Consider the following 26094-nt stretch of genomic DNA (forward strand, 5'->3'; position numbering starts at 1 on the left):
TACAAATTTTGTAATTCGTAAATAAGAATTTTAATAAATATTCAACTAAAATTTGATTTTATTAATTTAAACATATTTAAGATGAATTAAAAAATGTAATTGTCAATTCGTGCAAATAACATTATAATAATTTGGCGTAATAAAGGATTCAAAAATCATAATTAAACCAATTTCGATTTATTTTACAAAGTAAATAGTACTAATTTGAAAAGAGGTTTTATGAGTAACATAGATTCTGCATAATACGTTTTTATGAAGGAGCAGGAAAGTACTGTCGATAGATATTATTTTCAATTCCAAACTAAGTGCATTCGGAATCTTAAAAAAAAGAAAAATAAGTGTGATTTGTTTTTTTTTTTAATTATCTTTAAATGCAGTAAATTCCTGAATTTTTGGTTCTGTGAAGTGTGATTTCGCTGCGTCACCGTGACTGCTCGCAAGGTGACCGTTCACCGTGACCACCAGCTGCTGCGCAGTGTTGCAAAATGCCGCCAGAGTGAGAGCTGTTCCGTGGTCGCCTATTGTTTTTGTTGACCTGCTGCGGCTTTTCATCTAGTTCGCCCGAGTCTATTTCCATGCCAAATGGCCGCCTTTATGGAGGAAGCGTTAGTGGAGGCTCGGCGGGCACGTGACGCCGGCGAGGTGCCCGTGGGCTGTGTGTTCGTTCATGGGGACAAGGTGGTCGCACGTGGCGGGAACGAGGTGAACGTCCACCGGAACGCCACCCGCCACGCGGAGTTCATCTGCATCGACGCGATCCTGGCTACCTGCCGTGAGAAGCGTCTGCCCGCCCGCCAGCTGTTCAGCGAGATAACCGTGGTGGTCACCGTGGAGCCCTGCATCATGTGCTCCGCCGCCCTGCACACCCTCGGTGTCAAGGAAATAATCTTCGGCTGCGAGAACGACCGCTTCGGAGGCAAGACTGTGGTGGACGTGGCCGCCGTCGTTGGCCAACGGATCGACATCACCGGAGGCGTGCGGGCGGACGAGGCGATGGCCCTGCTCAAGGAGTTCTACAAGGGCGACAACCCGGCGGCACCGCCGCAGGCCAAAAAGAATAAGTAGATCAGTCAGAGGAACCAGCTACTTTCGGGAACCGGAACTACTCATTACGGATCCACAGGCCGAGATAGGTCATAGGATCTCACTCAAGAAGAGAATGAACCAAAAACATGGGGAAGAAGGAGGAGAAGCACCATATACCAACTATTTCTCAAGAAAGAAAAACAGTTACCAACAAAGTAAAACAAGAATAGCACCTACTTCTTAAAAGTCAAAAGGCAGAACTTATTAAACCGCTGCCTTAAAAAGGGACAAATGAAAAAAACTATTATTCCCTAAAAAAGGAACAACTAATCCACCCAAAGTCATATTTATGAAAGTAATCTTAAAGAAGATATTCGGAGGAGAAAACAGCAATTACAAAAGAAATCCAAACACAATTGCATCCCGAAAAAACATTTAATTCCCGAAAGTCAAATAAGTTCCACTGTAGCATTCGTCGACGATTTCTGTATATGTTTCAATTTATTATAATCTTTAAGCATAGTCTAAGATATATATATATATATGTATATGGCGTTCAGAACGTATGTTTAAACTCTAAACATAAATACAATTACTGCATGAAAGCTACAACATTACGTGTGTGTAGTGAAGGCTGTGCCTGTTTCCACTATAGGAAGACTACTCATAAAACCTTTTGTTTCCTTTCCACTTGCGTAAAGTGCAGTCTTGCAGTCCGACACCAAGAATCTATTTAACCCTCCAACAATCAAAACTTGGGGAAATTTAGCATTTAAATCATATGTGACTTCTTTGAAGCTGATTTAGCTTTAGTTTCTTGAGAGAATTTAAATACTCTTGATATAGAGATAAAGTTGTACCAAAATGTATAGAAGTATATCTAAATCTGTTCAAAAACTCACAAGTTGTTGTCCTTAAAGTTCATCTAAATTTAATATTTTTCGTATTTCCCTTTCAAGACTTTTGATCTCGGAGGGTTAAACCCGTTCTTAACCTACTGTAATTTCCCTACGTCCTAAGCTAACTCTTCTGTTCGATCGTTTGCGGTGCCAGCTAATTTCCTCGATCCGATTAGGCTTGGTTAATCTGGCTATCAAGTGCAGGCACAGCAAACAAACAATGGCGGGCGACTAAGCGAATCTAGACTAAATCTAATTAAATGCGCATGCTGCGGCGTCTATGGCCAATGTTTAGCCACTCCAGCGGCACATTTCCGCCCACATTGTAGGTGGTTGGTGTGCAGTTGAGCAGCTTCCGGGCGGGTTCGCATCGCCGGCTAACATTCCAGTAGGCGAAACCCTGGGGACAGCGGTGGATCTGGCCCTCGATGCGTCCCGTCAGCTCCGAGAAGCCACATTTCACGAACAGCTGGCCGCACTGGTCGTCGTTGAGCGCGAAGTGACCCTCATCCGGGCAGAGTGGTGCCGTCGTGCTGATTTGTACCTATTACACGGGGTAGAGTAAAATTGTGTTGTTAATGTGAATTCATGTTCTAGAAAGTAGCAAGAGTCTTGAACAATATGTTCTACAATTTAAAATTTGATTGTCATTTCTAGCTCATGTCTAAAAAACAAGTCAAGTCAGACCAGCATTATAAAATAAAGTCAACAATTAAAAAAAAAAGTTTTTTAAGGATTTAAATTTGATATTAGAGAGCATCCAAGAAACAGAGAGCATCCATTTCTTATGAGTAACTCTATAAAGCACCTTAATTAAAATTATTTTTATATAGACTATAGTGTTCCAGGCTTATAGAGCTATAGGTTTATTAAAACTTACCACGTTCTGAAGTTTTGATTCCTGTTCGAACAAATTGGTGGTCCTCTTCATATCCTTGGAGCATTTGTCACCCGCCTGGGGCTTGCCACAGCTGCAGGTCTTGTCATGGTAGACAGTACCATTGGGGCATTGGAATACCACGATGTTTAGATCGTTGCTATCCGCACTCTCGCTGCACTGGTAGAACATGCCACACTTCTCCGGATGCTGGCGGAATCCGGTGGGACAGACGTACACATTCTGTCCGGGACCGGTTGACGGACAAGGTGCGGTGATATTGGAGCCGGGAGTAGGGCTTTCTGTAGAGGTTGGGGTCTCAGTCGTTGGCTTATTGGTTGTGGTTTCTCCCCCACTTGTGGTTGTGGTCTCTGGCTTGGCTGTTGTGGTGGTGGTGTCAGGGGTTTCAGTTGTAGTTGTTTCAGGGCTAGTGGTTTCAGTGCTTCCGGAAGAAGTCGTTTCGGGGGTTCCTGTGGAAGTGGTTGTAGGGGCTCCTGTGGTAGTGGTTTCAGGAGCTGCTGTAGTAGTGATTTCTGGAGCTGCTGTGGTAGTGGTTTCTGGAGCTTCTGTGGTAGTGGTTTCTGGAGCTCCTGTGGTAGTCGTTTCTGTGGCAGTGGTTTCGGGGACTTTCGAGGTTGTTGTCTCAGGGGTACTAGAACCGGTTGTATTTTCCGTAGTTCCTGGCGATGAAGTCGTCTGTCCAGATGAACAATTGCCCGACACCTGATCGGCATGATTGCAAGTTTCGGTGGATGTGTCCCAAACAGTTCCCTTACCGCACTTAAAAGCATAGACCTGGTACTTTCCATTCTTTGCCGCATCCACACAGCGATAGTAGCGCATGCAATCCTCGGGATCGGGGAAGAATCCTTCGGCGGTGCAGTTATAGTTCGGCTGGGGCTCAGGCTGAATTGTGGTAGTCTGACCCTCTGGCATTTCCGGGGTTGTTGATGTGGGTTCCGGTGTGGTAGTGGATTGTTGAACATGGGTCGTGGTTTCTCCAACAGTGGTTGTTGTACTGGGTTGTATCGTGCTTGTAATGGGTTCTGTTACGGGCTCAGCGGTGGTAGTGGGTTTATAACCTGGAGTAGCGGTTGTAGTTTCTACCACAACAGTTGTTGTTGTTGGCTCATAGCCGGGAATATCTGTGGTAGTGGTTTGCTGGGTGGTAGGTTTCCCGGGTTGTTCGGTTGTTGGGGGTTTTTGGGGACTTTCTGTTGTAGGTTCTTCAGTTGAAGTTGGCTTTCCGGGATATTCGGTCGTAGTGGGTTTTTGCGGTTTATCCGTTGTTGGCTCTTCGGTAGGTTTTGTGATGGGTTTTGTCACCGTTGTGGGCTCATCCGATGGCTGTGGGGTAGTACTTCCAGGTTCTTTAGACTCTTCATTTGGTGTTGTAGTCTCTGGATAGTTTGTGGTCGACGGTAACTTCGAGCACCTTGGTATGTTCTCCATGTAGTCACAGGTCTGGACATCTTCATTCCATCCTGTACCCTTTGGACACGTGAAGTTGTACTTTCTGTAGGAGGCTCCAGCGCTGATGCATCGGTAGTACTTTCTACAGTCTTCAGGATCGGCCATGTAACCCTCACCGGTGCATTCAGTGCCAGCTGGTAGAGGTTTCATAGTGGTTGTAGATGGCTGATTCGTTGTTGTTATGGGAGGCGTTAACGTTGTGATCTCAGATTCCGAACTTATTGTTGTTGTACTGGGTGGTACAGAAGTTGTGGTACTGATTGGTATCTCTGTAGTGGTTGTGGGTGGTATTCCTGTGGTGTTGGTGGGTGGTAAACGTGTTGTTGTCGTGGAAGGCAAACGAGTTGTTGTTGTTGTTGGTGGTAAAGAAGTCGTAGTGCTTGATGGCGTTGGTGTGGTTGTAGGTAGCTCTGTGGCCGAAGTTCCATTGGTTGTCGGTTCACAGGGAGGTTTCGGTGTGGGTGCTTCAGTGCCAGTGTTGCAGTTGTTGAAATTGTGGTTACAGGTCTGTAGATCCTGATCCCAAACAGTACCAGCACCACATTGGAATGGAATTTGAGTGAAGCCACCCTTGTTGTTCCTAACACAGCGATAGAACTTGGAGCAATTGTTGGGATCGGCCATAAAGCCCTCTGAGGCACATTTTCCATCAGTATTGGGTGACTGGGTAGGAGGTGATGAAGTTGGGGAGGAAGTAGTTGGTCTGGTGGTAGACGAACTGGAAGGAGTGGATGTGGAGGTCGGACCTGAAGGTCTGGATGTGGAGGATTGGTCTGATGGCCTAGATGTGGAGGATGGGCTTGATGGCCTGGATGTGGAGGATGGGCCTGAAGGTCTGGGTGTGGTAGTGGTTAATGGTCGTGATGTGGTAGGGGGAGGAGAGGTTGGAGTAGGAGCAATGCCACCGCATTCCTTTACAGCCCAAGCATGGTTGCAGGCCTGAAGTTGGGCGTCCCAAACTGTGCCAGGGCCGCAGTTGAAGGCCACCATGTTAAATCCGCCTCTGTCATTATCCACGCAGCGATAGAACTTGTTACACTCCTTACGATCGCCAACAAATTGGCCATTGACCTTGCAGGTTTCAGAAGGATTTGGTTTCGATGTGGTTGAGCTGCTGCTGGATGAGGATGAACTAGAGGATGATGAGGACGAACCCTGATTATTGTTGTTGCTTGAAGAGGATGAAGATGATGATGAAGATGAAGAAGTAGATCCACTTCCGGATGTATTGGCACCAGATGAAGAGCCGCTATTGGACGAGGAGCCTTGATTAGATGAGCCACTGTTGGAAGATGATCCAGTATTTGAGGAGGAGCCGCTATTTGAAGATGAACCACTGTTTGAAGAAGATCCACTGTTATTTGAAGATCCTGTGTTTGAGGAGGAGCCACTGTTCGAAGAAGATCCACTGTTGTTTGATGATCCAGTGTTTGAGGAGGAGCCACTGTTAGAGGATGAACCACTGTTCGAGGAAGATCCACTGTTGTTTGATGTACTATTCGAAGAAGAACTGCTGCTGCTAGACGAGGATCCGCCTTGATTGACCACTTTTTTGCACTTCAGCGGGTTGGTCTGAATCTGATCGGGATGGTTGCAGCTGTTGGCCTCAGGATCCCACAGAGTGTTGGGAGGACAGGTGAAGGAGACTTTATTAAATCCACCCTTACCGTTGTCCACGCAGCGGTAGAACTTGGAGCAATTCTCTTTGTCATCCAGGAAAGTTTCCTCACTCTCGCACTTCTCAGCGGGCCTAAAGGGTTTCTGCGTGGTAGAGGATGAGGATTCTTCAGTACTTGAGGACGAAGTTTGGTTAGAAGAAGATGATTGCTGAGAGGACGTCGTTTGATTAGAGGAGGACTGGCTGGAAGAAGATCCTTGGTTGGAGGAAGATCCCTGATTGGAAGATGATCCCTGGTTGGAAGAAGATCCCTGATTGGAAGAGGAGCCTTGACTGGAAGAGGAGCCTTGGTTGGCAGAGGAACCCTGGTTTGAGGAAGATCCTTGATTGGAGGATGATTCCTGGTTGGATGAAGATCCCTGATTGGATGATGATCCCTGGTTGGAAGAAGATCCCTGGTTGGAAGCAGACCCTTGATTAGATGAGGATCCTTGGTTTGATGAAGATCCTTGATTGGAAGATGACCCTTCATTGGAGGAGGAACCTTGATTGGATGATGATCCCTGGTTTGATGAAGATCCCTGGTTGGAGGAAGAACCTTGATTGGAGGAAGATCCTTGGTTGGAAGAAGATCCCTGGTTGGATGAGCTACCACCGCCACTGGCCATTGCTCTGCACTGTATCTTTTGCACATCCGTAGGATGGTTGCAGCCCCTAGTATCGGGATCCCAGACCGTTCCCGGAGAGCAATCGAAGGAAACAGTATTGAAGCCACCGCTACCGTTCTCTACACAACGATAGAATCGGGCACAGTCTTTTTTATCTGCCAAATATGTTTCAGTATCCTTACATTCACCATCGGGATTGGAAGGCTTGGGAGTTGTTGCTTGAGTGCTAGATGAATTATTATTGGAGGATGAGCTTTGGTTGTTGGATGTGGAAGACGATGATGAGATTTGATTGGAGGACTGATTGTTCGATGAGCCATGACTGCTGCCTTGATTGGATGATTGATTACTCGATGAGCCTTGGTTGCTTGATGTCTGATTGTTTGATGAGCCTTGATTGCTGGAGGAGCCTTGGTTGTTGGCGGAGCCTTGATTGCTGGACGAACCCTGATTACTAGAGGATTGATTGCTAGACGAGTTTTGGTTGCTTGAGGATTGATTGCTAGATGAGCCTTGATTGGAGGAGCTGCCGCTGCCACCAGAGTTGTTGCTACCAGAGTTGTTGCTACCACTGGTTGAACTCGATTGAATGTTGCACTTCTTCTTTTGGTCCTCATTGGGTAGATCGCAGACCTTATCTTCCTGGTTCCATACAGTGCCGGGACCACAGGTAAATGGCACTTGTTCCAATTTTCCATCCTTATCTTTGCGACATCTGTAGAATTTGGCACAGTCTTCTTTGTCGGGGATATAAGTGTTCTCATCTTCGCATTCAGTGGGTGCAGGTTTATTGGATCCACTGGCAGTTTGATTGCCCGAGGAGCTCTGATTGCTGTTGGAGCTAGAGGATTGGTTGCTATTAGAACTCTGATTGTTGTTGGATGATTGATTGCTGCCAGAGCTCTGAATGTTTCCGGAGTTTTGATTGTTGTTTGAGGATTGGTTGCTGCTAGAACTTTGATTGCTTCCAGAACTTTGGTTGCTGCTTGAGCTTTGGTTGCTGCCAGAATTTTGAGAGCTTTGGTTCTGGTTGTTGCTGGAGTTTTGGTTATGGTTTGAGGATTGGTTACTTTCAGAGCTTTGAGTGCTGCCAGAGTTTTGGTTCTGGTTACTGCTTGAGGATTGGTTGCTGCCGGAATTTTGGGAGCTTGAGCCTTGATTGCTGCTGGAGCTCGTGCTGGATTCCTGATTGTTGCTAGAGCCGGAGCTGGATTCCTGATTGTTGCTAGACGTAGAGCTCGACTGATGATTGCTGCTGGATGTGGAGGACTCCTGACTCGAGCTCGAGCTAGATGTCGAACTGGATGAAGAACTGGAGCTTTGAGAGGAATGAGACGAACTAGTGGACGAGCTCTGCTGGCTGCTTGAGGTGGAGTTCTGGTGGCTGGACTGCGACGACTGTGTTGACGTTTGGCCGGCGTAATAGCCATCGTTCTGTGGTTCCGCCTGATTGCGGCAGCCACCGTTGGCACGTACGTCAAACATGTGGTTGCAGGACTGCAGGGACTCGTCCCACGCAGTGCCATCGGAGCAGCGGAAGCCGATTCTGTTGTAGCCCCGACCATTCGAGATGCAGCGATAAAACACGGTGCAGTCGCTGGGATCGCTCATGAAGCCATCATCCCGACATATTGCTGCCGCACCGCCGTCCTCCTCCTCTGAGCCAATAGCTCGCAGGGACGATGAGCTGGAAAAGGATATGACAGAGACACCGCTGAGACCTGTCAGGCCATAATTTGTGGGCAGCCGATGGGTTGACGTATAGGTTCGCAGCTCATTGGCCGCAGGTGTGACGGCCAGGTTAAGCATCGCATTATGGCCGTCCTGGCCGTAGTCGTTCTGCTCCCACTTCTCCACGCTGCCGCCGTCCACCTCGTTCACCTGGTCCACGCACTCATCCCTTCCAGCCATCGCTGGTGGCAGGCACATTCGCAGCGAACGCGAGAAGACTGCATCTTCTGGACAGGCCAAAAGATAGGGTCGAATGTATTGGCCCGTCCGCCGCTCGCAGCGGTAATAAATCCGGCAATCGTAGTCGTCCGCAAACAGACCCTCTCCGGGACAGTAGAAGGCCATCTCTGTCTGGGCCATTGGCGATGGGATGTCTGCAATAAAAGCAAGGGAAGAGGCCATTAGCTTTTGATGTTTGTACCAACTCAATTAATGCGATTATAAATGTAGTATACTACTTTCTCACTATTCAAAGCTTAGAAAACCATTAACAACTTTGTACGGTCTTAATTTATATATAAGTGAAATAAGATAACAAACTAACTTAATTTAAAACTGGCTTAATGAACTCAAAAGAGAAGTTCGATAAACATTGAATCAAAGGAAAAAATGATGTTTAAATCAAAATGCAAAACAATCAGAATAAATCTTTTTGTTTTTGTCTCATTGGTGACAGCATAGGTCAAATAAATTCAATAAAACTGCATTATCTTTCAATAAAATATTTACTTAAATAAAAAATGCGTTTCCTTAACTTGTTTTTGTGCTGAAGAGAATCAATCTACAAATTAGCATTATTTTTTGAGTATATATGGCCAGGCAATTTGAAATCGCCCTCTGGAACAAACCATTGAACTGAAACTTTCTGTCACAAATTCTCTCGAATGCATATATTACATATATGTAGTACATGGATATCAAACACATCTATCCACATATATTTTGCTCAATTTGGTTTGACATTTTACGCGCTCATCTTTCGTTTTTCATTTCGGGATTTTTCGCGCTGTCAAAATAAAATTGATAATTTATTGTCATTCAATGTGCGAGAGTCCTCTTTTTCAATTTGTTGCTGTTTTTCTTGTTGTTTGTTGGTAGCAGACTCTGCCTTCTAATAAATTTAAATGCATTTATGCCCGTTACAGCGGAACAAATTCATTTCGAAAATGAATTGTGAGTATGTGCTTTTTTTCGGTATGTTTTTTATCCGCCCTTACATTTCTTGTCTGTCCTATACCAAGTCTTGGTAATAAAGGGGGCCAACAGGCTGTGAACATTGTAAATGCGCGGCTAAAAATTAGACCGGGTCTAGGCATAAATTTACATCAGTCACTGTCTAATATATTTGATTTCGTTTTTTCTCCTCGCCCTTCTGTTGTTATTTTTGGAGCATGTAAGCTTTGGCCAATGGTTTATGGTTAAAATGGCCGGAGGCCAAATACATAATTCTTATGAAAATTGCCAAATTTAATGGCCATAAAATTTAATTATACCAACTGTGGTTAGGACGAACAGACGAGAATATTTATTAGTGGAAAATTGTGTCAGATTGATGGAAACTTTCAGTGTAAGGAAGGCGAAATGTGTGAATATGTTTGTATGAAATTTAATTTAAAACTACCAATTATAGGTAAGTAATGCTATTTCCGTTAAGTTTTCCTATGACTGAAATAAATCGGCTTAAAAGTCCTAAAAAACTTACCTTCAACAAATTTCATGTAGAAATGAATACAATGTTAAAGAGTCATAACTTAATATGAGTCTGTAAAAAATTATTGTATTAATAACAAATAACAAAATGCCACTTGAATTCTTTACGACCCCGTGTATTTACACGCCCATCTGCATCAATGGTAAAACGCTTAAATTTTAAATGTAAACTAATTTAGTAGAACGCCTCACAGCACACGGCTTGGACCGCTGCTCGTTGGCAAACAAACATAAAGTTTCAATTTGTACACGAAAGCCCAAAAATGCTAAACCCATTACACAAATGGCGGCAAAAGGATGGGGATGTGTACCAGTCGGAGCAGTCGGAAGGATGGCAAGGATCCTTGCCTCCGTCCTCTAGAGTTGAGGGAAAATTGACCGTTTTACGATTTTAATTATATATGATGTGTACTTTAGAACTTATGCAAAATGAAACGAAAGGAGAGCGCGGCAATGCGACCGCAAACTTATGCGTTGCTATCCCCTCCTCCCTCCATAAATATGTATATATATTCGCTGGCATTTGCCAACCGGGAGCAGGCGTAACATGGTTAGCCACAATCTGACCGCAGAGCATGGCCGCAAATAGTTTCGGATATGCCATTGCCACTGCCACCCACAGCCACCACGCAGCAGCCAGCAATGCCCATGCCCCAACACCACCAGTTCATTGCATTAAAATTTCAATTTTCAACATTTAGGCACGTTACGGTTTACGAAAATTTAGTTATAAAAGCATGCATAAGTACAGGTACACCATGTGCAATTTCCCCCTTTCCCATGTTTTTATAAGGCATCATTTTCATGGCCCAGCCAGCTGGCGAAAGTGACAAATTGTGATTTCCATTTTTCGCTCTATTTTTCCTTGATAATTAAATATTTATTGAGCGGCTGGCTTGTGCGGTTTAATTTTTTGTGGCCCAGTCCACAGCTGGCTGTCATTGAGTTTGCTTCGTTGAACAGCAATGTCTATTATTTACATTTGCATTTAATAAATAGAAATCTTCACAAATGGACAACTTTTATATCTTTTTCTGTCCCTATAGTTGTTTGTTTTGGAGGTTTTACAAAATGTCAACTGGGAACGCTTATAAGCGTTTCAATGTCGCTTGAGGCTGTTTTTGGTGTGTGTTTGATGGGCTATTTTGTTACAAGCAGTCAGAGCAAATGTCCCTTAATTAGTCATTAAAAGTTTCGCCATTATATTCTGTGCCTGATTTTGTTGCCTTTTTTTGATACTGCTACCGCAGGCGTTTTGTAATTTAACTTGCACAGATAGTGAATTGAGGGTGCCGAAAAAGGGGAGTTGGTGGAAATTTAAATACTTTTGGGTATAAATAAAATACAAAAACAATAGTTATTATTATTATTATTATTATTCTGAAATTAAGTACTATACATTTTCTGATTTTGAGTTCGTAATTTAAAATTTAAAATTTAAAAATGCTACAAAAATGGTAACTTGTTCTTCAGATTGCCATTTACTGGGATTTATATTAATATTTTTTTTTGTATTTCCGAGAATAGCAAGTAAGACAATTATATAATAGTTTTTCTATCCAAACTTCAATCCTTATCATGCTTCTGGTGACGTGATTCTATTACATGGCTCAGAGAGTGCAATGAAACAAGTGAAATTCAAATGCCAGTTACCAGCTTGACATTAGTCGCTTGTCTCATTCTTTAATATCCTTAACTCCGGGTCTTTTTTTCTCCATCTGCCTCTATCACTATTCCCATGAAAAAACTCCCCGAGGACCTTATAGTTGAAAGTTGTAAATATGATATTTGGATTTTTGAGCTTTCGCCCATCGCCGGGCTGGCAACTCGGTAATTTCATTTGCCTCTGGTGGCATTTTGCGCCTGTGTCTTCATGTTACGTACGTGTTGGCCGGATAGTCCGGAATCCGGATAGTGGAGAACCGTATTTTCGTTTGAAGTGCATGTTTATGCCACGCCCATTTCATTCTGTTCCGCCGGCCCCGCTCAAATTTCATGGTGGCAAATGACCAACTACAGGAAATTCAATTTATTATGCAGCTTGACAGTTTTTAGCCATTTTCTCTCTAAGATGGCAGCTGTTTCTACTGCTCCACTTTTTGCACTGCAAAAATACTAGTCGAGAACAAATACTTGAATATAAGGGTATAGAAGAAAAAGTTTAATCTGTAACATCATAGATCTTCCAAAACAAATACAAAATCATTCTTGAAAAAGAAACGTAATTGGTTTAAACTTCAATATTATTTTGTTAGATGAATGGAGGTAGGCTTTGCATATATATTTTTAACCTAGAACAAAGTCAAAGTTAATATTAATTTATGATTTAATGACTCTTATTTTACCCTCAAATTTTTTCTCTCTGTTTAATACTCCTTACTTTCCTGATCCTGAGCTGCTGCTTTTTGACAGCGGATGAAAATGAAACAGAAAAATAAAAATGAGTGAACTTCTCGCTAATTCTGGCATCTGTCGGACTTCATTTTGGAGTCTCCTTTGAATTTTTTTCTATTCCTACACCGATTTTGAATGCGATGCGCCAGATGCATTTGAATTTCGCGCTGCGCTGCGCTCGAACAGATTTTAATATTGGCAAACGTCCTTGAGGGCATCGATTGTTCCTTAGAAATTTCGCTTTGGCCGGCAGTTCCAGTCATTACTCATACGCTGCGTGTGACACAATCGCCACTATGCATTATTCATGGCGATGCGGCAACGCTGGATAAACTTGTCGGAAAAGCTGCCGACAGCTGGCAGGGAAATGTTAAATATTTAAATGCCTTCGGCACCCCAACCTCGCGCTAAAAACCAGCTCACTGGGAATTGCCTTACACTATGAGCAATTAATTTGAATTTGAACTATTTAGAGGCATCCGCTTGCTTCGTAAGGGGTCGTTGGATGGGGTAACTGGGTCCCAGGACCTGCCATCCTGCCGGTAAATTAAGCATAAAGCGCTTTTAGTTACAATCACGTTCGTCTCAATTAAACTACATTAAATTCAATTAGCAGGCAACAGGAGCACGAAATGAAAGCAACATTGTCATTACGGTTTCAGGCGATGGCATCTAAGGTACACTGAGACAAGTCCTACTTAAGTGTCTTGAATAAAACTAAAACTTGAATAAAACATTGAATTAAGTGGAGTTTGAATATTTCTTATGATCTTTTATAGTCCCTTTTTTAATATTGGCATAAACAACATTTATATTCTTTTTTTTTAACTAAATTTTCTAAAATGTTTTGTTTATATTTTCTCTTGACTGGGATATAAGAAACTAATAATAAGCTTATTAAAATTTTTCTGTAAGTTTCAATGCTCGGAATTATCAACCACTCTTTAATTTTTAATATAAGACATTTTAGTATTTTAATTTAATATCACAATAATATTTTCAGTGCAGCAACGATAAGAGCATTGTCTTCTAGCCCTAAGAAAAGGACTCAAGACGCAGGACAAAATCTAGCGATGGCCTGACTGACAATTGACTTTCATTATTCCTTACATTCCTGGCTGCATTATTGAGGCCTGGTGCTGGGCATATTTGACAGGCCGAAGGAGCTCCTTCGAGGAGCTCCTTACGGGCACTGCTGCCTTGGCGTGTTAGTTTCCCGGTGTAATTAAGTTTAATATTTAATTTAATTGCATAAAGACACACGCACACAACTACCAATACAACTACAAAGTCACAATGCCTCATAAAAGGACACGCGCAAAGACAATGTTGCCCATTTTGCTGCTGCTAACTGAAATTATGATGAAGGCAGCGGCAAAGGCTTTTACAGCGAGTGGCCGGTGTAGTGGGTGGTGGGTGGTGGGTGGTGGGTGGAGGTTGGTCCAAAGCCGTTAAGGTGAAGGTCAGCCCATGGCTTCCTCGAAACTGGAACGTGCTCGTCTTAGCCAGGACTTAACTTGGTGTCCGGTTATCCAGTCCTTTGGGCCAGTTACCAGTTACCAGATACCAGCTACCAGTCACTTGGCCAAGTTACTTCATTTGGCGCCGCTGACCTCCTTGGGGCTGCATTATTATCATTGGAGTTTTTCTGCACGACTTATGTTATGTTCTTGCCGTAGGATTATGGCGTGTTAGCAGGTATTTTGTGCACCAAACCTGGCCCAAAGATATATGTTTATATATATATATATACGTTGGTGCTCTGGTGGTGAGGTGGTCGTGTAATGAATTGTGTGCCAGGCAGCTTGATGTTTTGTTTGCTGCTCAATTTACTCAGACAGTTAATCACATTGCGTGAAAGCTAATGTCATTAGGAGAGCTTCGTGCTCCGACTTCATCCCCACATGCTTCCTCTTTCTTTCCTAAGCTATAGCGAATAAATTTGCCATCAAATTTGATGTCAATTCTTCAATTTTCGTGACTTTAATAAGGATAAAATATGTTTTCGACCGGGTTATACATAAAAATATTTTATTATTTTTTGGTTAATGTAAACACAAATCTAATTAAACTAAAACTAAATTTAAATAATCTACTATTAAACACTCCCTTCCTTTGTGTAATATAGTCCTACTTTAATTGATAATAAATTGCGAAAATGTTCTCGGTCAGCTAGCTTAAACATAATGTTCCATACATACATTCGCCTTAAAGATGCCCAACATATGCCAAAGAAAGTCCAGCCCCGAACAATTGATCAACTTTCCAGCTATTGTGTTCATGTATTGGAGTCGGTCGACACCCTTTCATTATTAGCATCCATTCCTGCCTGTACCCCTTTGATGCCCCCAGATTGGTGAAGACTCCGCCACACTGCAACAATAGCTCCCGGATATTGGGCGTATAAAAAGTTACATATGTATGGCGTAACTTTAGTTACCAATTGAGGGAGTGTGTTCACTTGGCCCCGGGGTCCTCAATTAATTTCATTTAGGGAGTGGCGCACAAGGAGGCCGCAGGCTGTAGCTAAACACATTCAAACAAAAGAAACCACACAGCCAGACACACACAATATTTTCAATTAAGCTGCTGCAATACCAGCAGAATAATAACAATTACAACATGTGCGAGTACAAGTAGAGCAGCATGCTTTAAAGGAAATCGTTTGCAGAGAAGTCAGTTATCCTTTCCTGGAATTGAATTTTCTTGTGCACTCCCTCGATTGTCGATTAAAATAATAAAGAAAATTAAAAGCTTTTCTTACACATAAGCATAAGCCTTCCGTTATAAGTTCTAAACTGCACCCAGTTCAAAAGATGAATTACATTAAATATTACGTAAGATTTAGTTATTTAAATACCCAAGATATAAATAAATACCCAAGTATATATATATATATATATATATATATATACTATTTATAGTAAACTCAGAAGTAAGGCTCTTCAGTCTGTCTAACCTTGTTCAAAATCAACCCGCAAACAAGCCACAATTAAATGTGGGAAATAGGTGATGATGTAGGTTCGAGAAGACGTAGACGTTTGTGCTGTAGCAATTACAGAAATACACGACAATGGAGTTGGGCAAAGTTACACACTGTTCGGTAAATGAATTGCTGACAATTAATTGAATTTGTTGGCACAGTCAGCTGTGGTAAGCTGGAAAACTTTGAGAGCGGCAATCAAAGCAGCCGCCACAGCGGAAGCCCCTTGATGAGACCCTAAATCCTTGCCCTTTGCTGTGGCAATTGAAGTTGTTCTTCTCCTGGTTATGGTTATGTCACACCAAACTTTTCTATTGCATTAGTTTTCTGTCAATAATAATAAAATTCCCCACAGTGGGCACACAGACTAAAGCATAGAACTTTACGCTGGATTTTGTGTGACAATCAGTTGGTTAAATAAACATTATTTCGTAATTTGCAACCAAGCAATTCCAACCAAATAAACCTAGAAAAAAAGAGAACCATTTCAGTTTGAAGAGCAGTCATTCAACACTTTTCCCAATCAAATATTTATATCCTTTGAGGAGGTCATTTACATATATTTAGCTGGCCAAACAATGCCATGAATAAACAATTAAACGTTTTTGAGTGTCCAAGACAGACAGTGAACTTCTCGGGAAAAACAAAAGACCCACACTCAACAACTTTCCGGAAGTGCTTTTATTCGCTGCTTTCAAGAAAAGAATAGAGTCGCAGCTTCTTAGGTTTCAAACTGGACAATCAAAGAGTCAACAGCTTGCCATAAAAACGCCAACCGGCAGTCGCAAAGTGCAATTCAAAATATGCACGTGTTAATTATTTATGCCCAACTCCTTGCCCAGAACAAATTCCACGCCCGGTCCGATAAATCAACTGGCCATAAGAAGCTATCGCCTGGTAAATTCCGGCTTTTGCGCAAGAAAAATAATTCCTTGGATAAATTATACAAATTATTATTTAACTCCTTGCGGCACAAACGACTTGCAATTGGAGTTGCATATACAGTGGGAAAAAATACAGAAATACTTATTAAAGAATTTCTGAACCTTGGTGTATCATTCTAGAAATGGAATACATAAATAACAGCAGTCAAAATAATAGTTGTGGAAAAATCATTTTTTACGGATCAATTTCTTTTAAATATTAAAAACGTTTATACCTTTGATAAGTGTGAATTTTTACATTTGCGAAACGTATTTTATAGCATTAGCTTTACGAAAATATAAACAAATATTTAAAAGTTGCTTCAAAACTATTTTTGATTGAAATTTCCATAGCTAAAAAACTGGTATTATTTCGACCTCAACTGTACGTCTATGCTCAAGATCAGCAGTTTAACATACCTAGCCGTAAATCATTTTGGTTAACATTTTAAAATTTCCGAACCACTGTTTCTCTGTGCACTTCTTGGCATGTGGCTGGGTTCTTGGTCTCGCTCCAAAGTTATGCACAGACAAATCGCTTATTTAGATTAGAGCTGACAAGCTAGGTGGGGGAAGAGGCAGCCAGAAGTGGGAGCCGCAGCACGCAGGCGCGAATACATAGATACAGATACATATATCCGCAACTGGTTGCAAGATCTTCATTCCCCAGCAATTTGGTTTTTTTCTATTTGCTTGACCAGAGGCGTGTTTATGTTGTTCAACAAACTAACAAACCGTCTACTTAGGTTAAGCCCAGCAACTATGTAATTGAGGGGCGAATCCGCTGCGAACCGGTGATCATTTTCAATTAGGGACCCCATCGTGGGGCGTGATTTAGAAGCTGTTGTGGGTAAGGCGGTAGCTTGACTCCGATTATGGGATAAGTGCGGGAGCATCGTTTATAAAGCCAAGCTAACGAACCAATGACTCGAAGCACTTTGTAGATTGTTGTTAGATTAGCGTTCGTAATAAATGAGGCTTCTCGTTGATGGAAGGAGCTGGGTGTTGTCTAGACTTATGATTGCGAAACAGAAAGTTGAAAAAAGGAGAACTCTCTACCTGAGTCTACTGCGCATTTGTCATAATAAAATTAGCATTTGCCTGGGTCAACAGGAGTCGCAGGACAGCAGGATAGCAGGATAGCAGGACAGCAGTCACAGGATGCAGGACAACTGGGGTGTGGCGGCAACGGCAAAACTTATCAGCGTGTTGACAGACCCGCCGACCAGACAAGGAAGCCACTGAACAATCTGGAGATACTGCCCTAGAATTAAGACACCCTTTTCGAACATTGCAAGACTTTTACTCAAGCAGTTTTTAATGAGGGGAAAAAAAAAAATAAAAGTTGTCTCAGAAAAGAAGTAGGGTTTTTTTTACTATAAGTTTACATTTAAATTACTTGGAATATTCTTTAGTTATAAAAATAAAAAGCCTCTCAAGTTAGGGTATACATACTTTTGTATAAATAATTTTTTCTTTGAGAGCATCTTCTATCGTTGGCCTGTTTTATATGCCAATGCATTTCCCATTCACTCTTTTCCTATAAGTGGATAGATACTAAACCGTTTCCTGTCTGGCCAATAAACTTTTTTAAGGGCAAAAAAATATTAACGAAATGGCCGATTCAATTGGAACTCTATTAGCCACACATTCGATTCACATTCGCTTTCGATTCGCTTTAAATGGCCAACAAAGAGCGGGGAATCCTTCAAACTCGAAAATCCGAAACTAGCGAATACTTTGAATGGCCAGCGGCAATATTGTGCTGACTGAACGGAAAGAGTCCGGCATGTAAAGCGAAATCAAATCACGTACAGTGTCCGTTTCGTTACTGGCCAATATCTGCTGGCCAAATTTCACGCAGCTGCAGCAAATCAAAGAGCAAAATGCTGGCGACTCTACAGAAGGAGACCGCCTGCTGGGTCGAGTGCTAAATAAATGGAAAATTCTAAAATTTTAATAAAAATTGTCGCAATATTGCAATAAAATTCGCATGATTGGCGGTCCACCGTCCTGTTCCTCGGTTCAGGCATGTTTTGATTTTTAAAACAACCATGGGTATCACGTGCAAATGCAATCGTATTTTTTGAAACGTCAACTGCAACACTATTTTGATAAATTTAATCGCGTTAGTTTTTTTGTGCACTCTTTGTATGTATCAGTTGAATTGGGGATTTTGTTGTTAAGTCAGAAATTTTATCTGAGCTCGATGTGCTTGCATAACTGGTATTTAAATTGTTCAAATCCAGTTGGTACCTGTGACTTTTGAAGTCTTTTAGTTTTTTGCTCTACAAAAGTTGCATTTCATTAGGCAGCCACGGCTAATTAATGTGCTTTTAAAAATTATATTCAAATTCAATTTATGAAACAAAACCTTCTCATAAACCTTACATAAAAAATTAAAATAAATATATATCCCTAAATACATCAGTGCTTTTGTGCTTTTAAGTAATTTTCTTCAAAATGTTGTGACTGCTGAAACAATAGGTTTAATATTCGCTATTTTTTTTTGTAAGCCTACAAAAGCAAATGATTTTGTGCCGATGCCCAGAAAATAAATTTAATTGAATTTCATGCAGTTTTTAAAGCGAAACTATCAGATTAATTAATAATATTTATGTGCGGTATTGGGCACACGCTGAAACCAGCGGAAAGCATTGTTTGCTCGTTCGATTTTGACAGATACATAATTAGTTTTTGCACACCATAAGGCCGCAGGTGCCGTTGCTGTTTTTATTTCTCCGACAATTTATATATATAAAATGCGTGTATTTTTTTGTAGCCACAAAAGCCGTCTATGCCGGCGAATTTTATGCACCAGAGCTGGGAATGAATTTATATAAATGTTTATGGATATTTACCTCGAGCGGCGGCGGCGCCAATGCAAAAGCCGAATAGCAGCAGGCGGCAGAGCCAACTGGATGTCCTTGTCGCCATTTTGTCGAGCTGCGAAAATGGCGGGGTCTTTGGCGTCTTTGGCGCCATTGCGTTTTGCTTTGCCAAAAAAATGTCACAATAGCTGAAAAGAGAGTGGCGAAAGAAATGGATAGAAGTGTTGAGATATTTGCGTGCAACTCGCAGTCCTACTGCAAAACAGTTTTATTTCTTAGCTAGAGTCAGTAAATTTAATGCAAAACATTTACTTTCAATTACAATTGGTGCCGTGCTGTTTTCAATGGTCCCACTTTTCAGGCAGCACATTTTTGCGCACCATAAAATTCAAATCAATTTCGCTAATTAGCAAAAGTCTCTAGTAACTTTGGATAAAAACAAATTTGTTATTTACTCAGGAAACTTATACAGAACTTAAAAATTTGGATAAACAATAACTTTTATTTACGTTTGTTCGTTACTTAATACAGAAAAATTAAATATTAATAATGCTTATTTTGTTTAGTTTTAAATGAACAATCAAGAAAAGAAATGTATTTTTATATTGCAGAATACACAATAGCTTTATTGTATTACTTAAATATCTTTATTCCCGAGCTTTTTATCCAGACCCAAGAATATTAATTGGTGAGCAGAAAGGTATATTGTAGTCCCCTTTATTATTTCACATTAATTTCTTTTTCTGGAACCCCACCGAACGCCTCGTTTGCTATCATTTCCACAATTTCCATTCGCTCATCCTCTCGGCTTTTGTCTTCGCCATTTAATAAGTTAATTGTTACTACTGCTGCACTTTTGTTGCTTTTGAATTTATGATTAGCCGCAACCACCGAGCGGTGCAATCAGAAGCCAAGTATTTAATGTTCAAGGACTTCCACTTCCAAGACGTGGTCCACATCCACTGCTCATATTCCCACTCACTACGCCACCCATTTGGGCAGCCAGTTCGAGTTGGCCAAGTTTACTTTAAGCCAGCAGTGACAGTTCCTCATAAATGTCAACTGCTGCGGTCCTGCTGCGCTTTATGCAGTCCGACTTTTATGCATTTATAGTGCTTCCTCTTTGATAGAATTCTTAGCTGCCAAGGACTCCACATAGTCCTGTTTCCCCCGTCGCAGGACCCACTCCGTTCCACAACCTCCATCGCATCTTGACTCGTCCGAGTCATTATTGTCGTCTGCTTTTTCACTGGCAGCGGCCGCTATTACTGCTGCCTGACTTTGTGTCAACTTCATAATTATAGTTTTCTGCTATTTTCTTATAGTTTTTGCAACAAAAAACTTTTATTGAGCTGGGCACAGTGGTTTTGAGATGCTTAAGTGTACTTCTTCCACTCGGTGCTTAAGAATTGTATTTAACATTAATAACCAATTACTAATGACTTCTAAAATTGAGCATTAAACTACCGTGTTCAGAAAATAATAACATAAATGGTCTTTAACTCTTTCGATTTAAGTTCTGAATTCTTTTATATGTATGTGCCTTATTTAATTCATTTCAAATGGTAATTTATTTAATTTAGAATATTTTGTATATATAAGAGATTGTGTTGAAGTTTAAGCCATAATAAACTATACCAAAGCAAGACTAAATTTAATTGAAATTTAATCGGTGCCCACGGTTATAGAACTTAAAGTTGGTCTACATGGAGTGCGGCAGCAGCCATACACATAAAGCTGCGGAGATTCTATTAACCCGAAAAATTATGAGAAATGAAAACTTATTACGAGAAGTCATTAAGATTCAAAGAATTAAAACTTGAAAAGTAAAACTGAAAATGAAGCAAAGCCAAAGCCAAAGCCCTGTTGAACCGATGTTGCTGGAGCTTTTGCTCTATATATATACATATATATAAATATATAGTACTATAGTAGTTTCTGAATCGGGGAAGTCGGACAGCCGTACAAAAACTGTCGACTACTTATGACAAAGCCGAGGGGGTAAAGGGGATAAAGAAAAGGCAGAGCCTGCGTCACTAACAGCGCGTTTTCCTCCTTTTAAGTTTCAACTACTTGGGCGGCAAAGGAAAGTCATAATTGTTAATGGGCTTTTAGCTTAAACGAATTTTTACTGCGAAAATGCCGCTGCACTGCTAGTGCATAACACAGAGTTCTGTTTAAGTTTTAATTAGATTTTTAATATTACCAAATGTAAAATATGTCAGGCGCGGCAAGTTTGATTAAAAAAGTTTCGTTCGTGATGTATGTTATATTATTTTTTTTGCGTTACTGCACTGTGATTTTCCATTTTCATCGTTTTTTTCCTTGTTGTTGTATTTTTAATGCACGCCTGGTTTAATGAGCCGGCTATTAAGGCGCACCATCATTACGCAATGTCAGTTGGCACTTTTATCAATGTTTCCTGTCAGTTTCGAGAACTTTGCGCCACGTCACGACGTCACGAGTGTCAGCGCCAGCGATTTTCATATTCATTGTGCATTTTTATCAGCCATTTGCCGACTCATTAAGCCAACATCAATGTTCTGACGACCACCTCCCAATTTTCCCCTGTGGCCCTGATTCCGATTCTTCTCGGTGATGGCTTGGCTGCATTTAAAAAACGTCATTGCCGATTGAGTTTTACATGCTTTTAATTGACGTCGTCATGTAATGAAATTCGATTTATATAAAAGTCATTAATAGTAATTCATACTGATGCCACACACTACCTGGGTGCAGAGAAAAAAGCTAATAAATCAAGATTTTCATTATCTTAAAACATAATTTTATTTTACTTTACATTTTCGGTAAAAGCTTTTTATCCATTTTAAGTTGAATTTTTATTTGTGTTTTAATATAGTAGGTATTAAAATAAAACAATATTATTCGACTCGTTTCTTAAAAAAACGTTTTTATAGTCACCGTTTTGCTTTCAAAAATAATAATTTATCGTGTCCTTGATATTTTAAGTAAATAATTAATTTACTCTTATATAAAAAAAAATATATATATAAAATATATATTTCTGTTGGAATTTTTCTCTGTGTACAGTGACACACACTTCTACTTAACTCCAGCCAAGTAAAGTCAAGTTCCCGACATGAATATGCAGCACGTGAGCAGACGAATGGGTACATCACGTCCGCTTTCATACCCTTTTCTCTACACATGTGTACACCTATATAGGAATACATATATAAAGTGTGTTAAACAACAATATCAGCCATCAAACATGACGGTCAAGTGTCGGACAACATTAAAATTGAAAATTCGTAATATATTTGAGTGCTTGTGTTCTCTATTAAAAAGTTCTGTTATGTTATTTGAGCTTGTGCACTTTTGCGTCTGTGCAATTTTCATTTAAAATCAAAAACAGTTTTATTATAATTGTTATGATATAAGCTTATCATGCTATGATAATTACAAACTTCGAAATGCTTAAGGCGTTCTCAAATGAGTATGCCTATGAACTCTATAAATAAATGGCTTCCGAAAGTTGCAAGACCCCGAGTTTTAAAACGGTATAATATGATATGTTTGTTTGGCTGTTTAAATCTGTGTCAGAATAAAATATCGATTAATTGAAGAGCGAAGGAATTTCTAACTTCTTACGTATGACTTATATTTTCAGATTTAGCTGCCAACGAATCCTCCTTAATGTAAATCATGGCAGAAAAAAAAATATCTTAATGTCGAGATATCGGAAATCTTATTTGTGACATAATACGCCAGACATTTATAATTTGCATTTAATACAGCACTCAGTTTTACGAAACAGAACAAAACCAAATCAAGTTTTGTCTGATAAAATTAAAGTGAGATTAACAACCACTTAGGGCTCATATAATTTAATGGCCAAATATTTTTCTGGCCATTACGTCGATGACTGGTAGCAGGTTTTTAAAGTCGCGTGCCCGCAAAAATAAAATACGTACATATACAAATGATAAAAAGAATGCGAGAAATACAGACAAAGAGGGAGGGAGAATAAAATCGGTTGTCACGATTTCAATGAACATTAAAAATCCCACCATGCATTGAAATTGCGGCCAAAAGCATTTTAATTAAAGTCGTCCAGCACCGCAACGGTCTAAATTGTTGTTCATTCACCAAAAATATTAATTGACTTTTCCGCTGGCCGTCTCGTCGCGCCGGTCCGAAAACATCATTAACGCAAATATAATTACGTGACAATTTGATGCTTTTGCCCAGGCACAAATCGCAAATCAAAAAGCGAAATTAATTACACCCAGCACCCCGTCAAAATCGAGGCGTGCTGAGACACCCAAGGGATCAATCAGTGCAAAGTCGCGAAGGTAAACAATAAAGCTCCAGCCGCGTCATTCGGGACAACATAGCTCGATCCGCAAATTCCAGTGTCCAGTCAAGCGACTGGGGCATAAAAAAAGGGTCGCCGACGCTGTTTAACTTTGAAAAATTAAAATCCACTTGGGTCCCTTGCGCCAACCCCTCCGAAAACCAACAGCGAAAAAAAAACACCACCCCTCGGATAGTCTCGCATTTTTCAATGGCCAAATAATAAAGTCCCCAAATGTCAGTTGGGAGTTATAATCTGTTTGCCGCTTTTTCATGGTCGCCATTTGACTGCCCAGCAGTGAAAAAAGGGTATATTAAGTAAAGTAAAGTTCATAACGAATGTCAATTAAATGGTGACATTATTTACATAACTGATAATAATAAATAATGATGTCGAAAAACGTTAATCAGAAATAAATATAGGTTAGTTGCCAATTACTTTAAATGTATTAATTTACAAGGAATATAATATTCATCTAGCTAATAGCTTGTAAAATTTTAAATTAAAGATAGTTTTATTTGTAATGTAATAAGCACACAATTTCAAAATTTGAGACTTAAATCTAATATTTTATATAATTGAAAGGGTAATTCTTAAGTCGACCTCCTTTATTCACCGTAAAATATAATAAAAAATAATAAAAATCGTGTTGTTCCTTTTGTCTGGTTTGGACCCTCCGACAATGCCGATTAAATGAAACGTAAATTTGCAGCAATTACGAGGGTAAATATGCATTAAAATAAATTTGCATGCAATTATTTTTGGCACATCAAAGTCTCATTGAATTCATCAAATTATCATCAGATTTATCACTGCTTTTCTTGTTTTGATTTTTCCCTTCGTCCTGGACTAATTACCAACTAAAATAATCGCAAATTAGATGCCAAACTTTGATGTTGTCGGCTGGTTTTGGGCCATTTTCAATAAACCAATTTGCGATTCGTCGAGGTGTTAAGGCTACAACACAAAATACTTTCGGTGACATCTCGTTTATCAACTTAAAGACATAATCTTCGAATTTGGTTTTGTCTGCACATCGGAGGCATTGTGTTGGCATTTTATGATAAATGGCTGGGAAATGTGAAAGCGGATTTCTGGCTTTTGTTTTTTTTATATCTCGGTGTGGGTGTCGAGTTGAAAGCGGCTTACAAGTTGTTGATCTTAGTTTTGACCAGAGGAAAAACATTGTATTTGCCAACCTAATTTCCAGAGCTGTTATCCCCACTTTCTTCTATAAATAATATTCCTCCCCCGCGTAGATCATGTGCCTCATTTTAAATAATCATTTAGCATTTTCTCTGTGCATTTTTCGGTTACATTTCTTCTTGATTTCTCTGTGACTGTCCCTGTTTTGCATATATTTTCCCAGCGAATTAAAAAAGCGCACAGTTTTGTTGGAGATAAGCTACTCAAAGATTTACGACTCTCTCATTGTTGTTGTGCGAAATTCGTAAGCTAGAATAGGGAAAAGTGGGAGGAAAGTTGGGCATAAACAAGGCCAAAGCATTTCCAGCGATTTGGCGTGACAAATCCGGCACGATTTTGGAGCTATCCGTGGCAGACGCAACTTTGTCGCAGATTTATATGCAATGTCAGTGCAAACGGTTTATCACTTTGGCCTAGGCCTGTTCGTACCTTTTTGATGATGCCAGCCCAACAATCCTCGAGAAATCCCCGAAAACCCCATCGAGCTTGGGGCAAAAGGTTGAAATTTCTCCAAGACAAATTCCGCGTAGATTTAGTGCAATTTCATTTACTTTTGTCTTGGCATTTAGTAAGATTTGTTAGCCAGTTGCTTAAGACGCTTGTCAGATGGAAAGGTTTTGTGTTGAACCAGACTTTTATTTCTAACAATATTTGATTCGGAAAACTGTAGAGTCTTTTGTTGTTGTCCCGGGAAACCTTAGCATTTTTAAATTACCTTTGAACAAGTGTCGAGAACGTTGTCCCCAACAACCTTCGGGAAAATATGGGTGAATTTTCCCTCATCTTTAGGCGGCTTTATTTTTTTTGTATCATTAGTGAGCTTAGGCAACTTCCTTTTAAGGGATTTTCAAGTGCGGACATCTCGAAAAACAGTTTGGAAAAACTGCTCTCTCATTCAATCTTTCAGCATTGGCTGTTTAAACTTTGGCAACAAGTTTAGGCAAATTTACGAATTCCTAATGATGCGCAATTTTAATTATATACCTTAAATACATGCGTACAATATGTACACTGTGGGAAAATAAACTATAATTATTCTCTTGAAGAAAAATTTTTTAAGTTTTCATAGTTATTAATATACATTGAAGGAATACAAGGATGAGCTAATCATTTAATTAAAAACTAAATAAATGAAGATACATTTAAATAGGAAGGGCTTTTAAAATTATACATATAATTAATTAAAATATGTACTAAATATACATAGTGGAACGAATTTATCGGTTTCATCAACCTTTATCATTCATCATTTTGGGATGTTTAATTAAACAAAGAGCATTTCAAATAATATTAACTTCAGTCGGGTTTCTTCTGAGTGCAGGAACGTTCATTATTATCTGCTTCAGACCTTTTTGATGTCAATCACTCAGGCGCTTAAGGAGCTGTCATGCCCGACTACTTCCAATGGGACACCGCCGTCGTCGGTGCGGTGCGGTG

The 26094-nt window shown here is 40.3% G+C and overlaps 2 protein-coding genes across 2 annotated transcripts in view; one reads left to right on the forward strand and one right to left on the reverse strand.

Annotated features, from left to right (window-relative positions):
• Positions 1 to 487: 487 nt before the first annotated feature.
• On the forward strand, positions 488 to 1635 carry LOC108140776 (tRNA-specific adenosine deaminase 2). Its single transcript, XM_017263763.2, has one exon. It carries the CDS (start codon positions 583 to 585, stop codon positions 1063 to 1065), a length of 483 nt encoding a protein of 160 aa, XP_017119252.1. The 5' UTR covers positions 488 to 582; the 3' UTR covers positions 1066 to 1635.
• LOC108140374 (serine-rich adhesin for platelets) overlaps positions 1498 to 26094 on the reverse strand; it is a 51164-nt gene continuing 26567 nt past the window's right edge. The window contains exons 3-5 of the mRNA XM_041709201.1: positions 19164 to 19321; positions 2806 to 8666; positions 1498 to 2469 (exon numbers count right to left, since the gene is read on the reverse strand). Of these exons, the coding sequence (XP_041565135.1) occupies positions 2182 to 2469; positions 2806 to 8666; positions 19164 to 19287 (6273 nt within the window). The 5' untranslated portion in view covers positions 19288 to 19321 and the 3' untranslated portion in view covers positions 1498 to 2181. The remainder of the gene's footprint in view (positions 2470 to 2805; positions 8667 to 19163; positions 19322 to 26094) is intronic.

The sequence above is a fragment of the Drosophila elegans genome, unplaced genomic scaffold, assembly GCF_018152505.1.
Source record: "Drosophila elegans isolate 14027-0461.03 unplaced genomic scaffold, ASM1815250v1 contig_476, whole genome shotgun sequence".
NCBI classification, from domain to species: Eukaryota; Metazoa; Arthropoda; class Insecta; order Diptera; family Drosophilidae; genus Drosophila; species Drosophila elegans.

Coding starts and splice junctions, on each gene's coding strand:
- LOC108140776 (XM_017263763.2), top strand. CDS start 583: ATGGCCGCCTTTATGGAGGAAGCGTTAGTGGAGGCTCGGCGGGCACGT.